At 38.1% G+C, this 12,007-nt stretch overlaps 1 protein-coding gene across 1 annotated transcript; it reads left to right on the top strand.

The window, feature by feature from the left end:
- Window positions 1–274: 274 nt before the first annotated feature.
- Window positions 275–9,760, top strand: LOC113027500 (probable polypeptide N-acetylgalactosaminyltransferase 8). The gene is made up of 11 exons (XM_026177119.1): window positions 275–452; window positions 1,336–1,585; window positions 1,798–1,964; window positions 2,051–2,234; window positions 2,477–2,674; window positions 2,806–2,920; window positions 3,015–3,200; window positions 8,671–8,808; window positions 9,092–9,187; window positions 9,267–9,434; window positions 9,626–9,760. Exons 1-11 carry the CDS (start codon window positions 275–277, stop codon window positions 9,758–9,760), a joined length of 1,815 nt encoding a protein of 604 aa, XP_026032904.1.
- Window positions 9,761–12,007: the final 2,247 nt, after the last annotated feature.

Genomic DNA, 12,007 nt, shown 5'->3' with positions numbered 1-12,007 from the left:
AGTAAGTTTTACAAGCACATGAAATTTACTGTGTGTACTTTGAAACCTTTATTGTTAGCCTGATAACGGTTGTTGGCATCACCTCTGCACCTTTACGTCAGTAAAAGACTATTTAATAGCTGTGTGAGTTTTTTTTCTTTCAGAAATGTTTAAACTTTAAGATAAGATATGATTTATTATACAGCTTGAGTTTTAAAGCCTGTTCAAACGGACACAGAAAGCTGAAATGCTGCAGAGGACATAATTACACTGTGATCCTCTGTGAGAAACCACAATGAAGGTAAACATACGAAGAGTTGGAATAATCGGATCATTTCTGTTGTCACTATACATTTTCATCATCTACACAAATAGAAGTTGTACACCCAGAAAATCTATTCCTGAGGGAGTAGCTGATCAAGAACTTTTAAAGAGAAAACTGGAGAGGATCGAACAGACTCTAAACAAACTGAGTGAGTATCAGTTTCAAAGTTCACATTCTCACACGCTGACTTCTTTTCAACATTATTGATAAAGTTACCCTTCAGTGAAATAGCTTAACCTGTTATTAGCTATCACATTGTAAAAATCCACCATTCACAAGAAATGTATGTGTGTCAAAAGTAAATGTGTACTCCCAATCTCATGGCTCTCTTTTTATGAATAGTTGCTCTGTTAAGTCATGGTGGTGTTGGTTGGTGGTTGGTCTGGAGGATGTGCTTCCAGTGTAGAGCAAAATACTATTGGGATTCTACATCGCCACCACCGCTACCATTACCTGAAAGCAGAACTGAATGAGACAGAGCAAGCCAAGACTGCTAACTATAAGGGTTGCAACCAATGAGAAATCTCCTTTCAATGCTTTTTCTTTAATGCTATTCATTGCATAAAAAAAGAATTGTCCACTAAGGTTTCCTGTGTATAGTTTTCTTGGCGAATGTTGCTGTTAAACACAGCTTGGTCCATCTCATATGGTCTTCAAGCGTATTCATCCATTTTTCATTTTTATAGACATTGCTTTACCCTGCTCATGTTTTGGTTGTTGTATTTAATCATAACAAATAAGATAAGATAAGATAAGATAAGATAAAACTTTATTAATCCCTCGGGTGGGTTCCCCTGGGAAATTCGGTAATATAGATATAAATATGGCCATGATGAAGGTGGTGTTGTACTTTTTTTTTTCTTTTTCAATGTTAGGAACCCAAAGGGGGAAAGATGCATGCTAGATTTGATCTGTGTGACGAATTTTTGAAGAGCACTTGATAAGTCGAAACAATTCTGCCAATTTCTTCTTTTTTTGCCCCAACCATGAATAACAGTTTTCATCCTTCTGTTTTTTAACCTCCACAAAAGCAAAGCTAACCGAGGTTTTAGGTCAAAAGAATTTCACAAATTCCATTTTACGAAATGTGGACAAAGAAGAAGAGAAGATCGTTATGCCAAAGTTATACCCAAACTCCGTCCTGTTTACCAAGTGGGGCGATGGCCTGACAGAACAAGAGCAGAAGGAAGCTGAAGGTCTGTTTCAGATTTATGGATACAATGCCTTCCTGAGTAACCAGCTGCCACTTGACAGGAAGCTTCAAGACACAAGAGACAGCAGGTACATTTTATTAATGAGATCCATGACGGTCAAGTATTTTTAGTTATTTATTTATTTTCTGCTGCAAATTCCAATGTTGTCATCCTTTGTCCTAGAAGAGCTTAAAACTATCTCACTACTCCCAAGTAAACCTCGAAAAACGGGGCTGGGCTAATGGTCTGTTTGAGCTTACTAAAACATTAATCTAATACACACCATCTCACGCCGTTTAGATGTCTGGCAAAGAAATATCCCAAAGATCTGCCGAGCATCAGTGTGATACTCATCTACATAAATGAGGCCCTGTCTGTCATTAAGAGAGCAATACAAAGTATAATCACCCACACTCCAAAGAAGCTGCTGAAAGAAATCATTCTGGTGGATGACTACAGCAATTACAGTAAGCTTACAAAGATAGTCCTCGCTAATGTCACTCAGTATTTTGAACTACATCAGCTTTGTCACAGATCTCTATTTCAATTCCAGATGACCTTGGAAAACCCTTACAAGACTACATAGATCAAATTAACAAAGAGATGCCCGGATTATTGAAGAAAGTGAGACATACGCAACAAATGGGCTTATCACAGTCCCGGATATCCGGTTGGGAGCATGCCACAGCTGACGTTGTGGCCATTTTAGATGCCCATATTGAAGCCACAGAAGGATGGTAAGTACATGTTTTAACTTTATGGTTTGTTTTTTCCCCCCAGGAAAACAAGAGTAAAGTAGGAAGTCGAGGAACACATCCTCCACCAATGAAGTACCTGTTTCCCTCCTTATTTAATGAATTATTTCTTTTGCTAGCGCTTCAAGTTCAGATAAAAACAGTAATTTTGGATGAAATCTTATGAACAGAAAAATGACATACTGGAAAGTTCTCTTGGTGTCTTATTTGTTCCTCTTCTGCAGGGCAGAACCTTTGCTGGACAGGATCAAAGCTGACAGGACTGTTGTAGTGTCCCCTGTCTTTGATAAGGTCCATTTTGATGACCTACACGTGGAAAGATATATCCCATTTTCTCATGGCTTTGACTGGGCAATGTGGTGCACATACGAGCACTTTAGCTCTGAGTGGGTAAAGAAGATGGATGAATCACAACCGGGGAAGTACGTGAAGCGTGCAAGCAAAGAGGCGATAGAGACAGCATCACAAAATGTATCTCAAGTGACATTGGATTGCAGACAATATAGGTAGAGAATTGTTGGGGAAAAAAACTCATGTGTTGGTTTTTGCACAGGAGTCCCTCTGTTATGGGAATCTTTGCAGCAGACAGAGCTTTTCTTGGAGAAATTGGTGGGCTGGATGGTGGGATGACAGTTTATGGTGGGGAAAATGTTGAACTTGGAATTCGTGTAAGTTATTAGTAATAATATTATAGTCCACGCTTTTAAACTATTTAAGATTGAAGATTTGCCGATCACGGCCGTCTGATCTGTGTCTACTCAGGTGTGGCTGTGCGGAGGAAGTATAGAGGTTGTGCCCTGCTCGAGGATAGCCCACATCGAGAGGGCCCATAAACCATATGCACCTGATCTCAGCCCTGCCATGAGAAGAAATGCTCTGAGGGTGGCAGATATCTGGTTAGATGAATACAAGAAAAATGTATTTATCGCGTGGAACGTCCCACTGGAGGTTTGTATGATGATTTATAATCTAAAGTTTATGTTTAGTATAGAGATGGACCGATCTGATATTACGTATCGGTATCGGTCCGATACTGACGTAAATTACTGGATCGGAGCGAAATAAAAAATGTAATCGATCCATTAAATATCAAAAAAGCACCTCACAAAACTTGCGACACGCCGTAACTCGCCTCATAACTGTAGCACTTTGGAGCAGTATGCATCATGTGATAGAGCGGTTGTGGCGTGTGAGACCTGTCGGCGGTCTGGTTGAGTATTTGGAGCTTCGCTACCAAACCAGCATTTCATCTCCGAGGAAGTTACCCCAGAGAGAAGTAAAGCAAGTGTGTAAGTTCATCTCTGAATGTTTGTAAAGCATTCCAGCGTTAAGCTTATCAACCGATATATGGAGCGACTGCCTCTCTCTCTCTCTCTCTCTCCGGCTGCTACTTCAATCATGAAACTGCTTAATGATCAGCTGATCAGCTTTTCTGTCGCGAGTCCGTGTCTCTTGTTTGTTTTTGGCCCACTTTGCACCAGAAAGAGGAAACCAGCGGCTGAACAACAGCAGCACGTTTAAGCTTGATCAGCTGTTGTTAGAATGTATTTAATATTACTTTCTACACCAGGATCTTTTTCTACGCAGCTGACGGCTGGTAACTGTGCAGGGGCGGATCTAGCAAAGTTTAGCCAGGGGGGCCGATAGGGCATTAACAGGGAGAAGGGGGCACAAAGACATACTTTTCTTTCTTATTCTCATTTAAAATGTCGAGCTTTTAATAAATAATTATCTGAATCTTACACCCAAAGTTTTAATCTGATGTAAAATGTATAGAAGTCCATAACTGTATATAGTAACTGTTAAGTCTAATATACCCTAGTACAGTACTTTTTCCTTTGGGAAAGTACCATCTCTGCAGTTCTGTTGAAGAAAGATGTTGAATCTATTTAATTATTCTTGAAAAATAATTGATTTCTGTGCATTGTTTTTCACACTGCATCAAATTAAAGTTGATTACATCGATTAAGCATCATGAGGTGGAGGGGGTTCCCTATTTTTTTTTTGCTGGGAGTTTTAGAGCCCGATTAGTTAGGATGCTTACTCTTTAAAATACCAGAATAGGGAGGATGGAGCAGGTTTAAGTTTATTAGATTGATCAGTTTTGCTGAACTATGAAATTTTTTGGGTGCAGTGTATTTTTTGCATACAGGTTTAACAGAATAGCTTTAGTGTTTTGTTTTGTTTTTAACTTGAGTATGAACTTATACAAAAAGCAGCAAGATATTAAAAAACAGTTTTATTGATTAAAAAACACTATATCAGATTCATATCGGTATCGGCAGATATCCAAATTTATGATATCGTATCGGACATAAAAAAGTGGTATCGTGCCATCTCTAGTTTAGTATATGTATTCTTGAGTGTTTTACTTGTCAAACTCATTAGATTATAAACAGAACATGTGAAATCTGTCCTTCACATGAATACGCTGTAAAATTTGGATTCTTGAAACATTGTCTGTTAAAAATACTGCATATCATGTGTGCTAATGATCTAAAGGTGTTTTCACCTAATTCAACTTCTTCACACACATTTATTAATTTAAATTGTACCTACTGCACTCTTGCTTTTTTCTGTTATGTATTGGATACTCATCTGAAATGTGACTAGATTTCGAAATAATTAGCTCAGTATGTGTAAATGCAACCCCTGTTAGCTTAATTTGCAATGTTTGTTTCCAGTCTTGTGCTAACATTATGTCAGTTTGGCACAGATTTCCTTATATGGTCACCGCAGACATGAGGAGGCGGGGTTTTCAAGCACTGAGTTCTGATAAGAAAATGGTAGCTAATCAATCGAAAGTGGGCTTTCAGGGAGGGGAGTCTAATGGAAAATATAACATGTTACTTCAGACAAAAGGTGAGGCTGTATAAAGTTATTGGTGGAGTCACCATATAGGACGACACATAGTGTGTAAAAGCCACCAACACTGGTGACTCAGAAACTGGAGAGTTTCAAACCTCATCTGGCATTAAGATCAGTGTGCCACGAGCTTAATGGTATTAGTTTCCATGGTCTGCTGTAGGTGGGGTCTCAAACCCCTACTTGTGGTACTTATAGACGTGAAGAAATATAATGCAATTTGGCCCCTGAAAATTTTTCTTGGATTTGTTTGTTGTTGAGTACAATGTTAAAAATGAGTTAATATGAAGGCAATATGAGCAGAGAAACATGTTGAGGGATTGGCTGTGTTAGTTCAGTGACAGAGTCAAAAACTAATGTGTACACTTATTTCTGCATTTTTATTTTGTTAAATAGAAGCCAAATGATAGCAGAAGTGCTGCTACATGTCTGGCCAGAAAGAGAGGACCAAGTGTTTATTTGCAGGGCTCGCAAAACCAAAATCCATCTCAGCCCTGCCCGTCAGGCTGTCATAGGAAGAAAAAAATATGTCAATGCTTTTGCATTCTTTGGCAAACGTAGCTGTCAGTATGTGACATATTGAAATCGCGTTTGAATTTCCGCTTGTTTTTTGCTTCACTTTCACTTTGCGATGGCGCAAACTGTGAATAGAGAGCGGCAGCTACTGACTGGTGAGTGACAGATTAGTTGCGCACCAGTTCCTCTGACATCGTCTTATCACTCATTAGCTTACTATTCAAACGTGACAAGTGAAATCTCCCGCAGCAAGCTTAAACCTGTGATGCAGGTTGATTGCGCAGAGAATCGCTGATCATTATGCAAGTGCCTGTGTAAAAGCAGATGGATTTATGCAGGTATTTTAGTTCTGCAGAGCCAAATAAGACAGGTCAGGGTGAAGAAGGGACCACCAAAGAAAAGCCGATCACAAAACGGAAAAGATATGACAAATCAGGCTATGAGGCAAAAACAAAAGCGCAGCTTTTTTTGGTTTCATGGACAAAAGAATTTCTGTGGCTGGAATATGACGAGCTAAATAACATCATGTTCTGCTGGGTGTGTCTTCTTTCCCTCGATTTCTGAGTCGACAAGCACCTTTGTTACTGGGACCAGTAATTTTAAGAAAGACCCCATTAGAACCCATGAGAAATGCAAGAAATGCATTATTGCTCAGTCTGCAGTATCTTTCCCAGAACAAACGCCAATTGCAAAAAAACTACTAAAAATAAACCAAGCACAACAAGAAGTCCAGAAGAAACGCAGAAGAAAAAGCTGTTTAGAACAGCGCGATGCTGCAAAGAGTGAACTACCTTTGGCAAAATGTAGCAGCCTTTGCAAACAAAGCAAATGATCTTGGTTCCACTTACCTCTTAAACGTGACTTCAGTGGAAATGTCAGATTCAGGATCTGACACAGACTGATTCATGTTCTACACAGTTCTTACAAGTTCATAGAAATTTCTGTTCAATTAGAACCAAATATTTGAGTTGATGATTGTATTCTTTTACAGTTGTTGTAATTTGTGTTTTAACAATTTTTTAAGTCAATCAAAAAATTGTCCTCTTTTTTTTCAGGCTACTTAAATTTATTTTGGGCTACCAAAAACTGAAGAGTGTCTGCTGGAAGGGCTACCAGAGATTTTGAAATTTTGCGGGCCCTGATTTGGTACTTCAATGAAAGACTTCAGTTAGTTAAGAGGGAGGGAAAAAAGTTGTGTTCACGTTTGCAATTTTGTCTTGTTATACAGTATTTGAAAGACTACATTTTCAGAAATATTTGTGAGTGTTTTCTTGTTTGTTTGGTTGGGTTTTTTTGTACTACTTGAACACTAAAGTGTCCCTCACATGACATGACAGTGCCAGCAGGGGCCCACAGCTCATTTAAGTTTGAGACCCACACAAACACAAACTGCAAATCTTGCAAGGCTACTCTAACAGAGTCCAAGGATATAGATATGGACCCGAACATAAGAAAAGTAGGTATCCAATAAAGTTTATTTCTATATGGACAGATCTGGATCATCACAGCTGAGTATGTATAGCCTATATCAGGGGTCAGCAACCTTTAACACCCAAAGAGCCACTTGGACCCGGTTTCCAAGCAAAAGAAAACACTGGGAGCCGCAAATACTTTTTGACACCTAAAATGAAGATAACACTGCATATATTGTTTGTTTGTTTTTTACCTTTATGCTTTGTGTGAACAACTAAAGTAAGTAAGTAAAGTTTATTTGTTAAGCGCTTTTAACAGACAGGCAGTCACAAAGCGCTGTACACAAAGATTAAAATAAACAATACAATCAATAGACATTATACGCAATGTAAAAGATCAAATGTAAATAATGTAAAGAATATAAAATACGTGGATCAACAAAAGGCTTGTTTGAAAAGAAAAGTTTTTAACTGCTTTTTAAAAGAATCCACAGAGCAACTAAGGTGTGCTGCTTGTGAAATCCATGAAGTGCTACAGAGAAAATTACATTTTATTTATGTAATTAACACATTTTGAACTCTTAAAGAAATATAACAAAAGGAAAGCTGAACTACAATGATCCAGCAAACAAAAACTGTTGTGAGCCGCCCCCCTCATATCGCCTTTGGGCTTTTGGAGCCTTGACCTGACTTTTAAAAAGTAATTGGAAAAAAAGCACCATGCTGCTAAAAAAAATAGATATTTGCAAATTTCTGCCTAAATATGTATTTTACCTGAGATGTTGAAAAGTGTGTTCATGGAAACATCGTCGGGTCTGCTGTGGTATGTTTACAATGGGACTTCTGCTCCTGAACCTCTGCGCACAGCGTCTGCAAATCGGGGCTGTACGAAGTCACTTTCATCTTTACGAAGGACTGTAAGCTGTCATCTGTAAGGTGTGAGCGGTGTTTGTTTTTAACATAGTTCACAGTGGAGAACAGCTGCTGGCATAATGTGGATCCGAAGATCCATAATTGGCCTACCTGGGGTTGAAAGTCTCGATAAATGCACGTTGTTTCGGCGGGTACACCGGCTTCCGCGAGTGTGATGCTTATTTTGAGCGATGAAAAATAATAAAATATAATTTTATTTTTATATTTCAATATCACAATAATCTTCCAATTTAGAGCTACAAGTTAAAAAAGAACTAAAGACAAATAAAATACACTTCAGCTAAATACTTCTAATTTATTTTCCCAAACCACGCGGAGCCACACTATAAGGACTAAAGAGCCGCATGCGGCTCCGGAGCCGCAGGTTGCCGACCCCTGGCCTATATTATAAATTACTTTATAATGCAAATTAGCTTACACTACCAATTACAAGCTTAAACTGAGGAATGTCTTTCTTCAACTTTTTTTGTACCTGGCATACTATTTGTCCTATTTATTCAGGAGAGATGCTTCCTTTTAGTGGTTGGCTGTTTTGTCCCTAAATATATTGTTCTATTTAAAAGTTCACTGTATAAGTCTATACAATACAATAAAGTCTATACAATATTTTCTTCTTATTGATCAGAAATATCATCAGAAATAAGAATGTTACTGTGGAAATCATGCTTTCTGGTGTGACATCTGACACACAGGATCACGTGGTCGATATTGGTGATGTGTCTCAGAGGAAGGAGCTCAGAGAGACGCTTAAATGTAAACCCTTCAAATGGTACTTGGAAAATGTCTACACCAGTCTGTCAACATGGGATAACATGTTGGGTTATGGTGTGGTAAGTGGCTTTTTATTTTGCTTTTTGAGCACTTTGTCACAAGGACAAAAATATCTATTAGAGTAAGTTCAAGATAAGAAATGTGGTTGTGTTAAAAGTTCAGTTGTATTTCAGGAGGATTTCCATGATTTAAGACTCTAAATGTGGTAAATTTTAAAAAAAAAAGTTTAAAAAAACATGTAGTAGCAAAGCCCAGGAGATTTAAATATATATTTGAGAAACTGTACCCACACAGTGAGTATATGATTCAGTACAAAGCAATTAAGCAATTTTGACACTCCAGTTACGGAACGACCTTCATAAGAGCCACTGTGTGGACCAAGGACCTGTTCCAGGAAATATCCCCATCCTGCATGGATGCAACTTCCAACAACCACAGGTAATGTAGAGTACCAAACTACCAGGATAATAAATATGACTAAAAAATAATCTGAAATTATTACTTTTCCTTTTAACAGCACTGCTACTACAACACAGATGGTGAAATAATCATTGGGGGGATTACATCTCACAATTATAACAGTGATCGCTGCCTGGTTGATCCAGGCTCTGGAAGTTCTCCCGCCCTGCAGGAGTGTCCACTGGCAAAAACGAATGAACTACACATGCACTGGGACTTCAAACAAGTAAGATCTTGGTCGATAACAATCATGGTAATGTTTAAATGGCGTCCCTGTATAGTGTCTTTTCAGGTGCCACTGGTGGGAGGTGCTAAAGTCAAAAATGTTCAGATGCTCCTACTGACATACTCCAATGTTTTTTTTTACAAACACTTGTTGTGCACTGTTGCCTCATACTTTCTCTCAAACTGTGGCAGGGCCAAGCAATCATAAACAAAGCAACAAACAGATGCCTTGAAATCGCCCAGGGAGCAAACTTTTACTATGAACTCATCATTCAGCAGTGCAGTGGGCAGAGCTGGAGGATCGAGCATCTCGTCACAAGCTTTTAGTGCCGTTTTTAACATGACCGTCTGTTATATTAAAGTGTGTTCAAACTCGATCTCATTTAAAATACATTTCTTTTTTTTAAAAAAAGGTCAAAACCATTTAAGCGTGTTTTTGCAATGACATCGCTGACTACCCTGGAAAATGTTTGCAATTCTACAGTGCTCACTACAAATAACTAGAGTACACATTTTTCTACCTTTCCTGGAGTTTGAACAGTTATGACATAATAATGAACAGCTAATGTGCAAATTCCAGAAATTGACATTTTGAAAAGAGGTTTATTTGATCCATATGTTGTGATACAATAATTATGATATAGTGTTGTGCAAAATATTGAAAAACACAGGTGTGCAGGTGCAAGCATTCAAGTTCATTAGACTGGTGTGTCATCTCTTTTTACCCCTTCTATTGTGCAAATAGCCACAAGTAAAAATAGCTTTATTGCTCCGGTTAAATGTAGTCACGACCTGTAGTCTTTGTCAATACACAGATCCACAGATAATACCTTTTAAGAATTATCTTTCACAGAACTGACATTGAACAGTTGCAGCAAGAAAAACAGGAATGCATGATGACTGTACGGCTTGGACGTCACCTGTGAGTGAATAAAAGGGCTCTTTGTCCACTTTATGTAAACCTGATTGTGCTGCAATGCTAAACTCCAACTCCATTAACTCTGCATAATTTTACAGATGCAAAAACAATACTTTAATTCATTTAAGATTTAATCTCTTTATTGTATCGTGTTTAGATTTGGAATTTTTAAATCTCTTTTGTATATTTAAAATTTAGTTGAGCTCATTCTTTAGTGTACTTTTTCATTCTGAGATATTTATCTTATTGAGCTAAGCTGTGGGTTTTTTCATGTTTTGACTGGTGTAACAGTAATTTCCCAACTTTAAGGACAAATTAGGTTTTTGTTTTCCTTCTTTTTTGACTGACTATAGATTGACTATAGATTAACGAGCAATTTTAATTTTTTATTTTATTTTAACAAAATTATGAGTGAGGTGATGGTGTGATATGTATCTCAGATGCAGTGGAGGGGTGGTCCAGTGGGTCCTGGTGTGTGGTGTCCTGGCAGGCATTGTGTTATTAAGCCTTCCCTATTTGAGTAACTGCTGGAGCCCAGAGAAGATAGAGAGAACAGGACAGAACTGTTCTAAGCACATATTCAGCTGCAGAGAACAAACAGCTTAAAAAGCAACAGTGAATAAACATGCATTTACCTTGTACTGCTGTGTGCACAACAGCCTCACTAAATCAATTAACGTCTGGCTCGAAAGGGAAAAACTATGACCAAAAACAACAATTTGCTGTAAATGTATGCACTCAATTGACTACTAAAAGTCAAATGTAGTCTGGAAGGTTTCTAGGTGTGTAGTTGCCATCAAAGTGAAGCCATTGTTTTAAACTTTGTTGGATGTGACTCATAAATACTTGGAAAAAGGTACAGGAAATAGGGATGTGTTCAGCTGGAGCACCTATTTTTGCACACACCTATGCATGTGCCTCCCTGTCTGGCTATGGACAGAATTTCTAAATGGAATAATGTCACACAAACTCAAGATGAAGTTAAGAAACTTTACAGGTATGTCACTGACACGAAATTTACAGCTCAATTGAAAGATATGGGTGGTCTAAGACATGCTGCTGATAAATGTAACCTGTTTCATAATGGAACCGTAACAACCGTGACAACATTATACTTTTAACCTTGGGTGTGTCTGTGGTTTTTGTTCCAAGACATGCAAAGTATGAAAGACCACAAAGGCAGTTTTGAAAACAACATTAATCAATATTTACACTCTTTCACTGTCAAGCTTTTACATATTAGGATTTAAATTTAAAGAAAGAAAGAAGGATAAAAGAAACATAAACAAAATATCATCTGATCTTTAGAAGGTCTGGAGGATTTGGGTGTGTGTCTGGGAAGGGTTACAAGTTTCAAATACTTTGAAGTTCATCATTCCACACCGATAAAGATTATTCACGAGTGGAAAACAATGTCAGACACATGCCAATCTTCCCAGGACTGGACATCTCAGCAACATCACCAGAAGGTCAAACTGTGCAATGTTCAGAGAAACTGGAAAAGAAATGCACATCGCCGACTCTACAGGGCTCTATTAGAATATTCAAGTTAATGAAAGACTCGCTTGTTTGGAAGGATTACCAGGAGAAAGCCTCTAAATTCTAAAAAGAACATGGCAGCACAGGCTAGGGTTGGAAAATTGTATCTGAACCAC

The sequence above is a fragment of the Astatotilapia calliptera genome, chromosome 7 (assembly GCF_900246225.1).
Source record: "Astatotilapia calliptera chromosome 7, fAstCal1.2, whole genome shotgun sequence".
NCBI lineage: Eukaryota > Metazoa > Chordata > Actinopteri > Cichliformes > Cichlidae > Astatotilapia > Astatotilapia calliptera.
Note: the sequence above shows the minus strand (reverse complement) of the source record. Positions and strands in the feature narration are given on the sequence as shown.